The sequence below is a fragment of the Pogona vitticeps genome, chromosome 3 (assembly GCF_051106095.1).
Source record: "Pogona vitticeps strain Pit_001003342236 chromosome 3, PviZW2.1, whole genome shotgun sequence".
Classification (NCBI taxonomy): Eukaryota; Metazoa; Chordata; class Lepidosauria; order Squamata; family Agamidae; genus Pogona; species Pogona vitticeps.
In genome coordinates this window covers 1,906,679-1,926,324 of record NC_135785.1, presented here as the reverse complement: position 1 = coordinate 1,926,324, position 19,646 = coordinate 1,906,679, and the positions used below count along the sequence as shown (strand labels likewise).

At 47.7% G+C, this 19,646-nt stretch overlaps 1 protein-coding gene and 1 long non-coding RNA gene across 2 annotated transcripts in view; one reads left to right on the top strand and one right to left on the bottom strand.

Annotated features, from left to right (window-relative positions):
• Positions 1–19,646, bottom strand: part of LOC144587954 (uncharacterized) — a 494,427-nt gene that overhangs the window by 10,449 nt on the left and 464,332 nt on the right. The gene's annotated exons all lie outside the window — the stretch shown is intronic.
• On the top strand, positions 3,722–16,786 carry CLDN16 (claudin 16). Its single transcript, XM_020806568.3, has 5 exons — positions 3,722–5,995; positions 11,144–11,246; positions 13,453–13,617; positions 15,549–15,740; positions 16,528–16,786. Exons 1-5 carry the CDS (start codon positions 5,882–5,884, stop codon positions 16,659–16,661), a joined length of 708 nt encoding a protein of 235 aa, XP_020662227.3. The 5' UTR covers positions 3,722–5,881; the 3' UTR covers positions 16,662–16,786.

Genomic DNA, 19,646 nt, shown 5'->3' with positions numbered 1-19,646 from the left:
GACATGGCAGTGTTAACTGGTGCACAACAGGCTTGTGGTCTACTGAAGAGATGGCTCGCTTATCCAGAAACTGCAATTCACCTTTTAAAACAAAAGTGTCAGAAAAAGCATGGGCTGGGAAGTTTGGGAAGAACCACAGAGCACCCGAAGATTGCACCCGATGGCAAACCGGACCTCCTAGAGACTCCCTTTAGACTTTATCTGGATCCAGCCCACGCAAATTGCAATGTATGACCAAGAAACAAAGGTCCAGACAGTCATCGCACTCTTGGCGCCATTGCCAGGTCAGGCATGGCTGATGGGGACATGAGAGAGGGCCTTCTCTGGGGCTGCCCCCCAGGTCATGAAATGCTCTCCCTTGGGAGGTCAGGCTGGACCCCCTCCTTTTTATCCTTCTGCTAACAGCCGAAGACTAGAGATGGAGATGAAGCTCCTAAATGGCTCTCTGTCCCAGTTCGTGAGTCGCCAACCTTGGCAACCCACAAATTTCCCGTCGGTGGCCCGACGAATCACGAATCAATTTGTTGGTTCATCTGGTCTTTAAAAAAAAAAAACAGCCCATGGGGCTACCTTTAAAAAAAAGCTGAGTCCCCCACCCCACAGCTTGCCCCCACCCCTTCCCACTGCTGTTGTCCTTGCTCAGCTGCCTCCTCCTGCTCCCTTTCCTCCTTCGCTGAAACAGAAGCTAGACTGCCAGAACTGCAGTCTCTGTTCTGGCAGCCTAGCTCTGGCAAGGGGCCGTGCGGAGGGCTTCCCTTTGCACAAGCCTGGCCAAAATGTTTCTCTCGCTCACTGTCTTTGCAAAGACAGCCGGGGGGGGGATCTTTTGGGGTCAACTTCTCTTGTTTTCCTCTGTCCGCGTGGGCAGAGAAAGACTGGGGAACCCTGACCCATCTTTGTAAACAGGGCGGTGGGATTCCCTTTGGGCATGCTTTAGCCAGTCGCCTGAAGGGAAAACCCCTCTCTGCCTATGCCCCCGAGGATCAGCTGATCTGCAGGGGAAGCAGCAGAGAGGGATAGACGAAGGGACAAATATAAAAGGGTCATTGTATGCGTGAAGGCTTCCCCGGCCGGGATCTAATGGTTTTTGTGGGTTTTTCGGGCTCTTCTGCCGTGTTCTGGAGGTTTTTCTTCCTAATGTTTCACCAGACTCTGTGGCCATGGGCATCTTCAGAGGACAGGAGTCAGAACTCTGTGCTCTGGTGCAGTTTGTTTGGGAGTGTTGTCCTCTGAAGATGCCCATGGCCACAGAGACTGGCAAAACGTTGGGAAGAACAACCTTCATAACATGGCCATAACAACCATAGTTTTTAATGTTTTACCTATTTTGAATTATTCAGTTGTTTTTGTGTGTGTGTGCGTGCATGTCCGTGTGCGTCCGTCCGTCCGTCCGTCCGTCCGTCCGTCCGTCCGTCCGTCCGTCCGTCCGTCCGTCCGTCCGTCCGTCCGTCTGTCTGTCTATCTATCTATCTATCTATCTATCTATCTATCTATCTATCTATCTATCTATCTATCTATCTATCTATCTATCTATCTATCTATCTATCTATCTATCTGTCTATCTATCTATCTATCTATCTATCTATCTATCTATCTATCTATCTATTTTGTTTTATTTACAATGTTTTTACCTCGCCTTACTCCTTGTTTTTAATTCTGTTCCTTTCAATATTGTGAGCCGCCTTGAGTCCCCTTATCCGGAGAAAGGTAGCCTATAAAACAAACAAAGACGTCATCCCAGCAGTTCTCCCCGAACCCCAAAAAGCTCTGGATGATCTTAGCTGATGCATCTCTCAGGAGTCCCAGCAGGAATCCTAACTTCCAGTCTCCAAACCATCGAGCGACATCAGACCGACCGGCCCATAATTGTTGTTCCCATTAATTTTTCCTTCCTGTTAAAGTAAACCCATTGAATACGTGAGATTTCTGAAGTCAACACCTGCCTAAGTGTCACAGTACCTTTCAGTGCCGTCCGGTTGGGACTTAGCAACTGGATTTGGCCCTTAGATGTTGCGTCACGCATGCAGGGCGGGCATGAGCCATGAATGCCATAAACCCCTGCATTCTTCCCACACCGATTCACTCTCCTTCCCTAAAGAGGAAGTAGGGCATGCATTCCTCTTGTGGCTCTGTTTTCCGCACATGAGCAAGGTGATCAGTTCCAGGCAGTGGCCCTCACCCGGCTTCCGCAACTGCAAGTTCCAACAAAGGAGAACTTCCTGCTGCTTCTCCTCCCTCAGAACCAGAGCCACGTCCTTGAGTCACAAGGTGGCCAATGTTGGAAAGTAAAGGAGTGGCTGGTGGCCCAGCCTTCACGAGAAGAGAGAGCACCCCCAGGGCACACGAACCCATCACTCCCAAAGATGAGCGAGATAATTATGATGCATGCAAAGCAGTAGCCGGCAATTTGGTAGATGGTGGGGTGTCGCTGCCTAATAGGTTAGGCCTGGTTCATGGGAGGTTGGAATGCACAGGCAAGAATGGAGAAATTGGAAGGGAATCCCTGGGTCTGAGCACATAAACTGGCCACGGTAGTCCATGCCCTGGCAACGTCCCAGTTAGGCTGCTGCAATGCACTCTGTGTGGGTCTACCCTTCAAGATGGCATATATGTTGCAGCAGGTGCAGGACGCAACAGCTAGACTGCAAACTGGAACGTCCTTCAGAAGCCACATGGAGGATTTGCACTGGCTACCAATTCACGTCTGGTCTGAGTTCAAGGGGTTGAAAGCAACTTATAAAGCCCTGGCAGCTGGATAGCTGAAGAAGTGCCTCTTCCTACTGTAGATATACCTGCCCAGTCATTAAGATCTGCTGGGGAGGGTTTGTTAGGTGGAGACACAGGGGAGGGCTTTTTCTGCAGCAGCGCCCCAACGGTGGAAGACCCTCCCCCTGGAGGCTTGATTAGCATCAACATGGGCCTCAGTTTGGCACCAAGTCAAGACATACTTATTGATGAGAGCCTTTGGGGGGGGCATGCGCTGAGGATTTAGTGCTACGGTTTTGATGTTTCTAATGGTTTTTAATTCTTTTAAATATTTTACATTTTACTGTAAAATTGTTTCATACAGTTTTGTACCTGCCCTGAAATTCTCTGATGGGGGGGTGTTGATAGATAGATAGATAGATAGATAGATAGATAGATAGATAGATAGATAGATAGATAGATAGATAGATAGATAGATAGATAGATAGATAGATAGATAGATAGATAGATAGATAGATAGATAGATAGATAGATAGATAGATAGATAGATAGATAGATAGATAGATAGATAGATAGATAAAGAAGGAGATGATGGATGGAAGGAAGGAAGGAAGGAAGGAAGGAAGGAAGGAAGGAAGGAAGGAAGGAAGGAAGGAAGGAAGGATGGAAGGACGGAAGGACGGAAGGACGGACGGACGGACACACACACACACACACACACACATACATACATACATACATACATACATACATACATACATACATACTGGGGGAGAGAGACATTCTGCAGGTATTTGCCAATGTTATTTACGAGGCCACCTCCAGCTCGAACTTTTAAATCCAAATTTGCTTCTCAACTGTGACTCCTATATTGCAGTTGCTGCTGCCACCTGGTGGGCCATTTCAGAATACAAGACGATTCTGTGGTGGGAAGCCTTCTGTTTGCTAGTGGGTAATACCGAGCAAAGCCGGCTGGGTCGCTCAGTGAGTTGGAGTACCCGGATTGTGAGTTCAATTCCCCACATTACCTTGGCCAAGGTGCATAGAGGTTCCAGAATGCCATCAGAAGAAAATTTACTCTGGAGCACTTTATCCCCGGGAAACCCCTGTCAAGGGTCTCCCTAACTTGCAATTGACTTGATGGTACATAATTATTAATTGACATGGACCAAAGCACTTTTCATAGGTACAAGGGGTGGGGGTATGAACAGGGGGAGCCCTGGACTCACATTCCTTGAAAAATATTTACAGTTCAACTAAAATAGGGGAAAAATTCTGCACCAGCTCAAAACCCAAAATGTTTCAATTCCGATTGCACTTTTTAGAATTCTGAACCATTTGAAAATTGGCTTTTGAGGATGCAAAACACTTCTGAATTTAAAATGTTGCATTCGGCTTTTTATACATAATTCTTTGAAAACCTTATCTTCTGTTTCCCAAGTCCTGTCCTCTGATTGTATCCGTAACCCAACAGCGGTGCGTTGAAACATACACACTGAGAAGGATGGACGTTGCTGTTTTCCTCCATGTTTTCTTGGGCAGAAATCAGCAATCCCTTGAGATGACTTTTGATGAAAGTGAAAGAAGAAAGTGCCAGAGCAGGACTACAGTTGAATGCAAAGAAGACCGAAATCATCATGACAACAGAAGCGCTACACAACTTTGAAGTTGACAGTGAAGAAACTGGAAGAGTGAAGGATTCTGGGCAACTTGGTCCAATCATCAGTCTGAACGGAGAGTGCAGCCAAGAAATCAGGACGAGACAGAAACTTGGAAGGATGGCAATGAAAGAATTAGAAAAGATCATTATGTGCAAGGAGGTGTCCCTGGAGATCAAGACTAAGATCATCCACACTCTTGTATTCCCAGTAGCCATGTACAAGAGTGAAAGCTGGGCAATTAAGAAAGCTGACGGGGAAAAAATTAATGTGCTTGAAATGTGGTGTGGGACGAAAGCTTTGTGGATACTGCGGAATTGCCAGAAAGACCAACAAGACCTAGAGCAAATCACACCTGTGGCACCGAATCCTAAGGGCAACGACCTTTCCTTCCACTACACTTTCCTCCGGTGTCTCTTGGTGGTGGATTGAAGTTGCCAAGCTGTCGCTGTGGTTGGATCCAGCAGCTGCCTCTACAGAGGCCACCAGGAGGGAGTCTTAACCCCGGGCCTTCCCATTTTGCTCTTTCTTGCTCTTCCTGCCACCAGCTACGCAAACGGATGGTTGGCTTAGAAGAAGCTCCTTCATCCAAAGCGGGCCTCCCAGGCTAGCTTTGCAAGACTTTGCAAAACTATGTATGTGTTTGGGTATTTGTGCAAAATGCAAGATGGTTATGCAAACATCATCCTTGTGTCATTGCAGCTGTCCGAAGAAAGTCCTTGCCATGTTCCTCTTGTGCATTAATTTTTATGTTTTATGTAAACCGCCGAGAGTAGACATATTCTAGATGGGCGGTACATACGTTTAATAAATAAAACAAAATAAATAAACCATTCCCAGCCACGAGGGACCTTCTGGGTCCAGAGGCTCTCCTTCCACAGCACTCTTGCTCTGGAAAGATAACACAAATGGGCTATTCTGTGGAACAACAGAACACAGACAAGACTATAACACACCCATAGTGTGGTACCCAAGACCCACCTGGCCCTAAATAAATGTACAAGAGCATTTGATCCTGACGGTTACTTTTTATATGACACTTTCTAGGATTCAACCCTTGTTCCTGTTGCTTCCCGGTTTCCTGACAAAAGTCACCTGGGACGATTCTGAAAGATTTATAGATATAAAGAATATATATACATAATATTTCTACCTTGCCTTTCTACCCAAAAGGACCCAACTGGACTTTTTTTTTTGAAAGTTGACTCTCTTTTCTTTTCATCCATGAAGGACAGCCGGACGCTGGCGATTGGTTGCTGCTCTGCTTTGGCTTCACACAAAGCCACAACCTCTTTCCACCTGCTCCTCCTCCTCCTCCTCCTCCTGTTCCAACTGATGGGTCCCCCTCCAGGTGGACGACACCCCGGGGGCTTGTTTGCTTTCCTGTGCATCATTTACTAGAAGAAAAGCCAGAAGCAGCGGTGATGGCTGATGGGCGCTGCTGAGCTGAGGTTCTGCAGTTGGGCTGGCGAGACCTGAACCCAGCCGGTGGGAGTGACACCCTCCTTTCGGAAGGAATGAAGCACCTTCTCCAGTACCTGGGCTGCTGCTTCGCCTTCTTCTCTGCCGGCTTTCTGATTGCTGCTACGTGGACAGACTGTTGGATGGTGAACACGGACGACACCCTGGAGGTAAATGCCACCCAGAAACTGTCCTTCCTTCAGCCCTGCTGCCACTGGGGACGGATTGCAGCCACTTAAAAAAAATCACAGGATTTGTCCGGGAATTTTAATGGCTATGTGGCAGGCAGAAATTCATCACGTGCAGCTTCCTGAGACAAGGTGCAGTTGCAGTGATGGAAAACTGCACCAGTTGGCTTTCTGCTTGTCATGTAGTCTTTAGTAGCATTGGAACCATCCCAGAAAAAAAGGGGTTGGGCGAATATGGATCATAAATTCCTCAGAGCAGCGATTTGGTTCTTGGGCTCACATTAATTTGCAAAACGTCATCATCAGTGGGATCCAGCGCCACTAAACTCTGCAGCACAGACGTCCAAGGAGGTGCTTATTAGGTTGCAGTCCTCTACTTCTGAGTAGGTGGGTGAAGAATTCACCTATGGAAGACAACCTCTCTGACTTTTATGGGGCACTGTTTTCAGAAAGTTGATTCCAATCTGCACGCTTAGAGCAATCGCAAAACATGCTGTTTCCCCAGGCAGAGACGCCTCTCATAAAAGCAGGTGGCTGGAACATAGGCAGACACGATTTGAAAACAGAGAAAGTGGGACTTCCCCCCCCCTTCAGAATTGGTTTAGCTCCTGGCACCAGATTAATTGATTCATACTTACGTGATTAATTGGCTATGTTAAACAGAGGAAAGCAAAAAATAATGTGTTGTTCCTGAAATTCTAAAGGCATTTCAGAGGTATTTGTCTCTTCTGCTCTCCCCCACTTCCTCACACATTTATTTCCTCTCTATTGTTTTTTTCTTCTTCTGTTCCTAAGGTTTGCTTCCAGGAACATACCGTATATTGCATTTCTTTTGTGAGCACACCATAGATTAGGTTGCATGGTCTTTCTCAGCCTAACTTTTAAAAAAGGGCCATCGACAAGGAAGGTTGTAAAGTCGATGGCAATGGCTCTTGTTCCCTGGTCATGAATTTTCATCGTCCGCTTCTCACAAACAAGAAATGCCTCGTGGGTGGCAAGAGGGGACTCAAACCTGTCCAGTATCCTTTAAGCAAAGTTCCGCGGTGTCACCGCTACTTGTGGGCTTGTCCTTATTGCCCTCTGGGGCCTGAAAAAGGCCCCAAACTCTGTAGCCATCTTCCAATGAAACAGATGTTGCAAGAACATCTGGGCTCATTCTGTTTTGCATTTTACAAGCTGCTCGCTCCTCCTGAACGGTTAACCAAGGGAAATGTGGCACGAGGAATCCCGTTCGCAAGGCGTTTCTTGAAGGGGAAGTAGAGGACAACCACGGGTCTGGCAGGGCTAGGGTTGCCAGATGTCAGGCAAAAGGAGGACATGTCCTCCTTTTAGCCTAATGTCATCCGTCCGGCAGGCAAAGATAAAAACCTTTAAAATGTCAGGCTTTTGCATATTTTATATTATAATTTTGGATGGGAGGGGGGAGAGGTGGAATCCATTGAATTCCTTTTTTAATTTTTTAACATGACTGTTTCTTGGTCGGTTCACTAAGAGACATTTATTGGCAGCTATAGAGTGGTCCTGAGTTGGCTAGATAGGTGGGATATAAATAAAATAAAATAAAATAAAATAAAATAAAATAAAATATAATAATAATAATAATAATAATAATAATAATAATAATAATAATAATAATAATAATAATAATAATAATAATAATAATAATAATAATAATAATAATAATAATAATAATAATAATAATAATAATAACTGTGCTCATTGCGGGTTTAATCCGGAACGATTCAAATGAAACATTCCATACGTCCTCCTCTGTCCTCTTTTTTGTCTTTCTATGTCCTCCTTTTGGTACCCATGTATCTGGCAACCCTAGGCCAGGGCTGAGGCAGAAGCTCTCCTTTGGATGTTGACAAGCCCTCCGTATTAACAGACACCACGGTCAGCTTTGGCCTTGACAGACGGCCCTTTTGTCCATGGCTGGCCCCTCGCAGGCCGATGCAGAAGCTGGACCATCCCTCATCCGATGGTGCTTATGCAATCTCATGGAGCTGCTTCTGGTGCGGAAGGATTGGCTAAAGGGGTTGTCGTTGCCCGGGAGATGCCCAAATGGCAGGGACGTTGGCAAGTCTGCAGGTCCGAGTCATAAGTCTGAGTTGAAGTCTTTAGTCCCAAGCTCCAAGTCAGTGTCCCCATTAAAAAAACAAGCTCCCCCACCCCGAGAGGGGAGGATGGGTTCCAAGCCGAATCCAAGTGACTGCAAGAAAAACCTGAGTCATGCCCAAACCGAATCACCGGCGTGACTTGAGTCCAACTTGGCAGCGAGTCCGGCCCCCCCGAGTCCCCACCCCTGGCAAACGCACTCCCATTCTTTGAGGAGAGGTCTTCTATGAACAACTTGGAGCATTGCCATCAAATGCACATCCGGTCTCGGCTACCAGGGAAGAAAGCCAGCCGTACTCTGTGGAAAGGAGGAGCTGCCCGCCCCTGAAAGGGGGTGCCAAATCTCGGCTTGAGCACTACTGGTCTATGATTCTAGACAGGTTTCAGTTGCTGGGAGGCAGGCGCTATAGATCATCACCCCAAGGCCAGAGGTCCCCAACACCCGGTCCATGGCCCAGTGCTGGTCCATGGCCGGAGCTGGACCGGGCCACGAAGACAGACCTCCCGCCCCACCCAGCGCATGCACTCACCCCCTCAAAGGCTGTTTGTGCCTCTGTGTGTGCTTGTGCGCATGTGCGAATGGTGACGTGGGGCTTGTGCGGGTGTCTGCACGCCTGTGTGCATGCGCACAAGCATGCATGCACCGGTACAAGCGCTGGGCCATTTTTTGAGCATGCTCATGAGCACAGGGGTGCCTCACTTTTCCCAGCCAGCCTGTGGGGTGAAAAAGGTTGGGGACCCCTGCCCTAGGGGGGAAAAGGCAGCAAATCAATCAGTCAGTCAGTCAGTCAGTCAGTCAGTCAGTCAATCAATCAATCAATCAATCAATCAATCAATCAATCAATCAATAATCAGGACTCTCTAGTCCAGAAACAGGTGGGAAACCCTAGGGAGGTAAGAATTTCTCTCTCTCTCTCTCTCTCTCTCTCACACACACACACACACACACACACACAGAGAGAGAGAGAGAGAGAGAGAGAGAGAGAGAGAGAGAGAGAGAGAGAGAGAGACTTTGGCATGATCTCCCACCCATTCCTTTCTCTAACTAGCATCCTTCAATGCACATTTGATGTTCTTCTTAATCACGTTTGGGAGATGGAGAAGCGACGCCTTTCCGGCGCTTCTTATCCCCCTGGTAAATTTGAGTGCTTCAAATTGGCTACAGAGCTTTCTGAAAATCCAACGGCTCGTCGAGTGACAGCGAAGCACAGAACTGCAGAATGAAAGGAGTTTTAATGCTGCTAAACCGACTCCGGTCTCCCTCTTGCAGAGCTTAGCTGTTACTTTAATGGTCTGCCACGGCCAGAATCCCTCGGGCCCATCAGTGTTGGTTGGAGGAGGATGGGAGTCACAGTCTAAAACTATACCCAAACTCTGGGCCCTCCAACTGGGAAGGAATATTTGCCAGTTCAGCAAAGGAGAGCCTGATCAACAGACTGTTCTCTCGGGCAGCTCAAGGGGCTGTGGATAAATCATCATCGGGAGCAGCCGCAAAGATTTTTCTAACCTTGTTTTCTGGGGGTCAAAGGCACCTCCAGCGGGCAGCCAAGTCCCTTCTGTGTTTCATTAATCTGCCCTTGGGGGTGAACTGGCGCCACGCTTCACCCCCTTCAGCTCTGAGTATGAATACCAAATTGCTTGGCGAAGGGCCTCGGGCATTAATACCTGACGGACGGAGTGGCTTTCCTCACCTCGCCGGCTCATTGCCTCTCTAAATAATGTGTGTGGGCAATGATCCCTGTCCCCCGGGAGGCAGGCCAGCAGAATGCCTAGTGGTAGCAGCAGCAAAGGACACTCTGGAACGCTCGTGTGGAAAGCAAGAAAGCAAACGAGAAAGATTTTGCCTTTGCATCATCTGCTTACTCAGTGGTACCATGGAGAGAACGACGGACTCTGACTCAGGAGGCCTGGGTTCAAATCTCCGCTCAGCCATGCAGACTCACTGGTGGAGTGGAACTGGTAAAACCAACCCTTATACAACTCACTTCCCTGTTAGGGTTGGTTCAGACTTGACGGCAGATCACGCCCGTCTTCTAGAGATAACGTGACCTTTAATTTTCCAGGTTTCACCTCTTTGGAAGAATATCAGTGTAGGATACGTGGTTTTGTTTGTCTCCCTTCCCCCTCTGACCTTCCTCCGGTTCTTGCAACAGAATGTGCAAGCTCCTTGGGGCAAGGACTTATCATCAGAGCCAGAACTAGCCCATATCTGGCTCCTGAGGTTTGGCCGTCTTATGGGTTGGGCTTGGAACCCATGAGATGGGTGGATGGAGGCAGAGGACAGAGAACAGCCAAGAACCTCTGGGGTTGAGCATGGGGCGGTCATGTTCATCGTGCGCTGAGCCCACCTCCTTTGTTTCCAGCTGCCTAGGAAGAAGCAGCTGCAGGAATCCAGGATGGATGGGTGGGTTCACACCTATCCTTTTAGCAGCAAGCACTCACAGGCTGCTCGGTGTCTTTCCACCAACACGTTTTTGAGCATTTGAAATCTTGGTGAGCCCTGGTTGCTCTGCCCTGCATAGGGTTCTAGATCCCCCAATGTTCTTGGACTACACAGCCCAGAAACCCTAGGCAGCCCAGCTCGTGGCGAAGGCTTCTGGGAGTGTTAGTTCATCAGGGAACCCAAGGTTGGCCACCACTGCTCTCAATCAGTGGTTCCCCGCTTTGGGTCAGCCCCGGTGTTCTTGGACTGCAGTTCCCAAAAGCCTTGCCCACCAGCTGGGCTGCCCGGGAGTTGCTTTCTGGGAGTTGCAGTCCAAGGATACTTGGGTGACCCAAGATCCGGAACCACCGCTCCAGAGGCATGCTTCCCCTGCAAAGAAAGCCTTACGGTGGGAGGGTTCCTTCCCCCAGCAGCACATAAAATGGGGGAAAATCGGCACCTTTCCAGCAGCATATTTTTGCACGCTCGAAATGTCATCACCTTGAGTCAAAGCCCCAGACGCTCCACTCTCCTTATGCCTCTGCTTGTTGTAACTGCAGCGCTAATACGACTGACTCCTTTCCCTGTAGTTGAGCGCGACATGCCGGGGTCTGTGGTGGGAGTGCGTCACCAACGCCTTTGACGGGATAACGACCTGTGATGAATACGACTCCATATTGGCTGAGCACCCAGGTAGGCGCGCTTGGAGCCTTTTTAAACCAAGGTGGGGTTTTTTTTGGGGGGGGGGAGGTGAACATATGATGTCACATCTGAGGAAAGCAGGTCTCTGAGAAGGCTCAGAAAATAAAATAAAATAAATTTTACAATGATGTGTCGCCAGAAGGAGAGAAAGTGAGGGTCAAACCAGAGGCAGGCAAATCCTCATGTTTTCCCTCTTCTGGAAGGGTTTCTTCAGAGGCATCCCTTTAAGCAATCAGACTTGCAAATGGATCGGATCGAAGGACTGAAAACTAAGTGCAAGCATGAAAAATCAGGCAAGCAAACACCTTCCACCACTTGGTGGAGCCTCTCTGCAGAAAAAAAAAGGAAAGCGAAGTTTTTTTCTCTTTTGGCCGTAAATGAAAATAGGTGTCTAAGTTCAATTTGGCTTCAAGTATTAATTTTTATAGTGCCAACCTTATACGTAATTTACAATACACATAACCCAATACCAATCAGGTCGCTTTAGTTTATTCTTTGCATCCTGTGATTTGCAACAATTGATAATATGCCTCAAGAGGGGAAACAGGAGGAAAAACCCTTCTGACACGCAAATAAATCACGAAAACTCCAAGAAGTAAATTTTAGAAAGGGGGTGGGGGGGAAGACAGGGGAAGGAGTGCTTTGTGATTTCCCCCTTGATTTCACTTTCTGAACATGGATCTCATGTGGCAAAATGCAGCAGCAGCCACGTCCAATGTTTCAGCTGATGATGGAAGGTTTTTATTTTACTGTGTCTGTATCCCTCTTGTGCCAGGGAGCGTGGAGCATCTCTGTCTGTCTCAAAGCTTCATTAGACAACCAAGCTCAGCAGCTGCAAAGATTATTAATAGCACTCTTCAAGGCCTGCATGGAAAAGGCTCTCTGAGATGTTTCAGCGGCAGTGTTGTTGTTGTTGTTGTTGTTGTTGTTGTTGTTGTTGTTGTTGTTGTTGTTGTTGTTGTTGTTGTTGTTGTTGTTGTTGTTGTTGTTGTTGTTTTGGCTGTCTTGGGGGCCAAACTACACCCTACAGAGAGCACCAAAGTACAGTGGTGCCCCGCATAGCGACGTTAATCAGTTCCAGGAAAAATGTCGCTATGTGGATTCGCCGCTATGAGGGGCAGAAAAACCCATAAGAACGCATTAAAACACGTTTAATGCGTTCTTATGGGGGATAAACTCACCGTTCTGTGAAGATTCCCCATCCGGCCGCCATTTTCGCGCCCTTGGTAAGTGAGGGCAGGGCGCGAAAACGCTGCGGGCGGCCATTTTAGGCACTGCCGATCAGCTGTTTTTTTAAATCGCTATGCGAAAATCGGTAAGCGAAACGCTTACCGATCGTCGCAAAGTGATCTTTTCCCATCTAAATCATCGGTATGCAATCGCAAAATCCGCATCGCTATGCGGATTCATCGTTAAACGGTGTGCTCGTTATGCGAGGCACCACTGTAGATGCTGAAAAGTGCTATGGCATGCTTTTAGACGTGTGGAAGTCTTGCCGCACAAGCAGCCCCTCCTGCCAGAGGAAGGTGTGGAAGGCTCCTAGTGTAACCCTCAGAGATCTTTCAGAGTTGCTGCCTCTCCTAAGAACATATGAATGGCATGTCGTTTTTGAAGTTGTACCCGTTTCAGTTGGTGCAAACTTTTCAACGAGAAACACAAAACAAAACAAAAGCAAAAAAAAAAAAAAAAAAAATAAAAAGACATTACGGCCTTTTAAAGACTGCTACATTTTAATGGAACAGGGTTTGCTTCTTCAGACATATGAGTCAGAGATGACGTGGTAAAGCGTCCATGCAACACGTCCACGCAGTCCCTTCATCTCGGAGCCTTGCCTGGAGGTTTCACCGTGTAGCCCCTGTTTTCCTTCTTGTGTGTCTGAAGAAGACACACATATATATATTTAAAGTCTTAGCCATCATCTCCTCTTACCATGGGGTACTCCTGTCACCAATTCACAGAAGGGCACTCAGCCTCTGCTTGGGGTTCACAGCATTCTTCGCCACTAGTTGGGTGGGATGAATGAATGAATGAATGAATGAATGTAGCCTGTGATGGAGGAATCCCACAATTCCCAGCTGCTTGATAGTGTCAGGCAAGACCGGAAGGTAGTGACCCCACTGCTCGTCTCAAGGGTAACAGGGATTCACTTGCAAAAGGTCTGCATTAAATACTCCCAGATGTCTCGCTTGTTTTGCAGTGAAACTGATCCTGACCCGAACCATGCTGATCACGGCAGACCTCCTGGCCGGTTTCGGATTCATCTTCCTTCTCCTGGGCCTTGACTGTGTGAAGTTCCTAACGGATGAGCCGGGCATTAAAAACCGCATCTGCTTCCTGTCTGGATTAGCTCTGCTCATGGGAGGTAGCTGGCAACTGAGCATTGGAGGGGGTCGGTGGGTCCCCTTCTGCACGTCTGAGAGCTGTGGTCCCCCCCCCACCTTTCCTCACCCAAGAGTGGAGTTAGGAAAAGTCGCAGCATTTCCCAGAGTTTCTTGAACCGTCACAGGCTTTTCCGTGCTCTCATTACCTAGCGCTAGAGATTGTCTGTGAGCGTAGAAGATTTATTCCATGGATCAATTCCACGGGTTTATATTAGATAGATTCAGGTCACCGTCTTTCCCTGGAAAATTGTCTTTCTCTACAAGTACAGAGAGAAAAGCCAGGAGAGATCCAGGATGATTCTGAAGAAATTCACAGCATTTTTTGGATTTCTCTTTCATGACACAGAGCGCAACTTGATGGCTGGATTAAAGTGTGGTAATGCCCTTTGGGGTGATCCTGGCTTCCACAGACAAAGATCCACACCACCACTCCTCATTTGTTTATCATGATGTAGGGAACAAACTTCTTCAAAGGGAAAGAAAACAGCACACATACAAAATCCCACCACCCCAGCCGTCTCCTCCTTGCTCTATTTAAGCTGCTTCGTGATCTTCAGAATGGAGATGCTTCCTTTCTGCTTACCTGTGGAGGAGAAGGGAGGGGAAGTTTTGCATTTCTGTTTAATGTTTGGGACACAGCACATCAGCAGTGCTTTTCAAAGGGCTTTAGAAACATCCTTTCAAAGCACCACTGTTGTATGAGCAACCATTAAAAATAAATTGAATACTTCCTCTCCTTTCCTCTCTGCAGGCGAGTGAAAAGGAAGCTTCCCATTCCTCAAGACTGTTAAGGTGTTTTTTTTTCCCAAAGGGCCAGCTTGTCAGCCACTTAGGTATGATCCCAGTAATCACACATGTTGGAATCAAACCAGAATGGAGTGATCCACCTTAATTGGGTGGAAGAGCTAATACCCTGGAAGACGGGAATAACATTCAAAGAGATCTGGATAGGCTGGAGCGCTGGGCTGAAAACAACAGCATGGAATTTAACAGGGATAAGTTCTATACCGAGGGGAAAAAATCGAGATACACGGTTACAAGATGAGGGATACTTGGCTCAGTAATACTACGAGCGAGAAGGGTCTTGGAATTACTGTAGATCAAAAGATGAATATGAGCCAGCAGTGCAATGTGGCTGCAAAAAAGGCAACTCCAGTTTTAGGATGCAGTAACAGAAGTATAGTTTCCAAATCCCGAAAGGTGCTAGCCCCCCCCCCCATTCAGCACTGGTTAGGCCCCATATTGAGTCCTGTGTCCAGTTTTGGACAATGCACTTTTAAGAAGGATGCCGACCAACTGGAGCAAGTTCCGAGGAGGGCGACAATGATGATGCTCAGGGGGCTGGAAACCAAGACCTGTGAGGAAAGACTGAGAGAACTGAGCATGTTTAGCCTTGAGAAAAAAAGGCTGAGAGGAGATAGGAGGGCACTCTTCAAATCCTGGAAAGGCTGTCATATAGAGTAAGGGCAACATCTCAGTCATCCCAAAGTGCAGGACTCATAACAGTGAACTCAAGCTATAGGAAGCCATATTTCAGTTGACTATCAGGAAAAACGTCCTAACTGTTAGAGCAGTACAACAATGGAACCATTCACCTTGGAAGGTCAAGAGCACCCCAACGTTGGAGGCATTCAAGAGAAATTTAGACAACCACCTGGCAGATATCCTGTGATTTGTATTCCTGTATCGAGGACATGCGCTCTGGGATTACTTGACCCTTCAGCCCATAAGGGGCTCAAGCTACAGGAAGCCAGATTTTAATTGAATATCAAGAAAAACTTTCTAACTGTTAGAGCAGTACGACAATGGAACCCATGACTTCAGGGGGAGGTGGTGAGCACTCCAACGCTGGAGGGGAAGGATGATCACACTGAGACCAGCACAAAGAACCACTTCCTCTTAATTCTTGCAGGGGTCCCGGGGCTCATTGGCTCTGTCTGGTACGCCATTGGGGTCTACGTGGAGCGCTCTACTCTGGTTTTGCACAATGTCTTTGTGGGCATCCAGTATAAATTCGGGTGGTCGTGCTGGCTTGGACTGAGCGGGTCTCTGGGATGCTTCGTCTCCGGCTCATTCTTGACATGTTGCATGTATCTCTTCAGAGGTAAGAGCAGCCAAAGCAGAGGCTGTGCTAGCCTGAGCATCTTTAGCCCGGTCAAATGTTGCTTCATCTGACCCCCATGCCTAGAGCTTGGAAAAGTTACTCTTTTGGACTACAGAACCCCCAACCAGCATGGCCCAAAATCTCAAGCCGCCGTAGTCATGGGCTACGCTGGCTGGAGAACCCAGAAGGTATTCAAGTAAATGCTCTCATTTCTGAGATGGATCCTGCATCTAATGCTGCCCAATAGAGTCTGTTCCCTAAAATGAACCCAGAGCAGAGTACCATCCAATCTCCTTCCAGAAGCCCCGATCCTGCAGATGCTCAAGCTGCACTCTGGCCTGGGGTAAACATGGGGAACGTATCCACGGAAGGTCAAACCAGACAAGAGATGCCACTTTAAGAGGTCTGGTTTGCTCTTGTCCCGTGCTTTTCTTCACCTCCGTATCTTGCATTCCAGATATTTTAGCATTGCTTTGTTTTGTGGGAGGGTCAACACAGGCTTAATCGGCAAGGAGGGATGCTGAGGTCTGTCTGTCTTTGCAAATCCCTGACGTGGAGGAAAACTATGCTAACAGCAGGACATGCACCTTCCCCTTGAAGTGGTCCGTTTGCCCCTTAGTGACCAAAGGGATCTGCTGGTTGGCCAGGGGAGTCTGTGAGCAATGACAATCCGAGGGGGCCTGAATCCATCCATCAGGCAGGTATCAACCAGACGGCTGTTATTCTGACGTGTCTGCTAACCAGTGGCTTCCGTGTGTTTTTGTCTCTCGTGGGCTGTGGGCCGTAGATGTCGGCTTGCGGAGGTACCTCTCCCCCAGCGCCTTGAGGAAAGCTTACTCTCCTCCTGACGTGACCAGCCTGGACCGTCCACCTTCCCAGACACCCACGGCCAAAATGTATGCGATCGATACCAGAGTGTGAGGCCGTGGAGGCGCCAAGGATAAGACTGGAGCTGGGTTCCTCTTTCTTTGACCAGCGATGGGGCTGGCCTGGAGGGATTCAATCTTGAAAGATTCTGGCGGTGTTCGGAAAGGACATTTACAGCATCTTCTTGTGACAAACCCAGACCTACTGGGATCTATCACACAGTTACTAAGCTGCCACCAACCATTCCCTATAATAAGTCACACAGACCAGGGATGGATTTTTAAACAACAAAAGAATAAGGTTTATTTTAAATACAAACAGGGTAAATAAAACAATCAGGTGAATAAAATAAAGTAACGTGGCTTATTCTCACACACACAAGCATACAGTTTGGTTCACCTAGAACCTTTAACTTAAAGCACAGACCCTGAACCCATCAGTTCTGGCTAACCCACAGACCCCTGAACCTTTCAGGTTGGTACTCTGACACACAGTAGTACCCTGTCAGACACCCAGACTCCCACAACAGCTTCTTCTTCCCCAGCTGCTGCTTCGTCCCAACCCAGTGTCTCACAGTCTGTCTCAGCATCTCCTCTTCACCACACAGGCATCACATATTTATACAGTACAGCCCCTCCTCCTGATGTCCCGCCTTCCACTCCCCATAGGATGGAACTTTCCCTCCAAACCCATGACAGACAGGTAACATCAGTGCTGTTATGTAACACCTCCCCTCTTTAAAAGTTGTTTTGTAGGGGGAAAGCTAAAAGTGCTTTTCACCAAAAAACAACCTGTATAAAATACACAACAACAGTAATACATACCAAATAATACTTACATCCAAAGTTAACCATAGCAAATATGCATTTAAACATTTTACCATATACAGTACATCAATTTACCTTTATTCATACAAACCAATTCAAAACCAGGTACATTTAACCTTTTCATCATTATATACACATAGTCCATGTTCTTTCGCCGTCTTCAATCTTCAGGTCTTCTTGATAAGGCGTCAGCAACACAGTTCACTGACCCTCTGACCACCTTCACTTCAAAGTCATAGTCCTGTACGTTCAAAGCCCACCTCATAAGTTTGCTATTGTGGGTTTTCATTGTCTTTAACCATTGCAATGGTGAATGGTCAGTACACAGAATAAAATGTCTTCCCCAGATGTAAGGCTTGGCCTTCTGGATCGCGTAGACTATGGCCAAACACTCCTTCTCCACGGTCGCCAAATGTCTCTCACCTTTTTGAAGTTTCCTACTCAGGTAGGACACTGGATGCTGGTCACCATTCTCATCCTCCTGGCACAGAACTGCTCCTACCCCGCTGTTAGACGCGTCGGTGTAGATGATAAACTCCCGGTCGAAGTCTGGAGCACGCAGGACAGGATAGTTGATTAACGCCTCCTTCAACCTCTGGAACGCCGCCTCACAGTCGCTGGTCCACGGGATGCGGTCATCAGCCTTCTTCCTCGTCAGATCGGTCAGCGGAGCCGCAATCTCGCTAAACCTCGGGATGAACTTTCTGTAGTAGCCCACCAACCCAAGAAATGATTTGACTTTTTTCTTGGTGTTGGGTCTAGGCCAATCTCGAACAGCTTCTATTTTGGCCTCCAGGGGTTTTATCATTCCTCCCCCTACCATGTGACCCAAGTATTTTAATTCTGGGCTACCCAGCTGACACTTGCTGGCCTTTACTGTTAGCCCTGCTGCACTTAACCTCTGCAGCACTAACTCCAGGTGTAACAGGTGATCTTCCCAGGTATTACTGAAGATCCCTATGTCGTCAATGTAGGCCACTGTAAAGTCACTGAGCCCTGCCAAGGTCTGGTCCATCAGCCTTTGGAACGTGGCTGGTGCATTTCTGAGACCAAAGCTCAGGACTCGAAACTCATAGAGACCAAAAGGGCTGCAAAAGGCAGTCTTTTCTTGATCCCTGGGATCAATTCTTAATTGCCAATATCCCTTTACCAGGTCCAATGATGAGATGAACCGACAACCCCCTATGGTTTCAATCAGGTTGTCTAGCCTGGGCATTGGGTAGGCATCAGGAGTGGTTACACGGTTTAATTTCCTGTAATCAACACAAAACCTAATGCTCCCATCAGGCTTGTCCACAAGGACTATTGGAGAGGACCAAGGACTAGAAGAGGGGACGATTATGTTCTCCCTCAGCATTTCGTCCAGCTCCTTCCGCACCTTGTCCCTATAGGGTCCCGTTACTCGGTATGGGGATACTGCCTGCGGGGGTGCATCCCCTGTGTGGATCCAATGCATCACTCCCTTCACTATCCCCGGCTTGTTGGAAAACACCTGTTGATATTTGCTAAGCAGCATTTTTAGTTCTTGCTGCTGGTCTTGGGTGAGTGCAGGACTGATCTTTACCTCCTCTGGGTTGTATTTTACTTCCCCTCTACCCTCCCAGAAGGGTAATTCAGCTTCCTCACTCTCCGCTGCTTTTATAGCAAATAGAACCCTCTGTTCCCCTCTGTAGTAGGGTTTTAGGGCATTCACATGAACCACCCTCCTTGCTTGGTTCTCCTCCTGCTCTATTAGGTAGTTCAGGTCTGACATCTTGGAAATGACCCTATATGGTCCTGCCCATTTGAGCTGCAGTTTATTCTCTCTGCAGGGCCTAAGCCAAAGCACTTCCTCCCCTGGGTCAAAGTGCCTCTCTCTAGCTTTGTGGTCATACCATGTTTTCTGTCTGACCTTCTGAGCTTGCAGGTTTTCTGCTGCCAGCTCTAGATTTCTCCTTAGGTCATTCATCAAGGTGTCTATGTAAGTCACAACGTCTTGTGGGTCATCCTGGGTGATCTGCTCCCAATTTTGTTTGATCAAATCAAGGGGCCCTTTCACCCGTCTCCCAAATAGAAGTTCAAATGGACTAAACCCGGTACTGGCTTGTGGCACTGATCGATAAGCAAACAAAAGGGATTGCAGCTTCTGGTCCCAATTGTTTGGATTCTCTGCCAAGTAAGCCCTAATCATGCGCATTAGAGTCCCATTGAACTTCTCAGTTAACCCATTGCT

Bases quoted from the DNA above. Each gene is read 5' to 3' on its own strand.
- CLDN16 (XM_020806568.3), top strand. From the start codon at position 5,882: ATGAAGCACCTTCTCCAGTACCTGGGCTGCTGCTTCGCCTTCTTCTCT. The intron at 11,247-13,452 runs GTAGGCGCGCTT...CTTGTTTTGCAG, and splicing joins CATATTGGCTGAGCACCCAG to TGAAACTGATCCTGACCCGA. The intron at 15,741-16,527 runs GTAAGAGCAGCC...TGTGGGCCGTAG, and splicing joins TTGCATGTATCTCTTCAGAG to ATGTCGGCTTGCGGAGGTAC.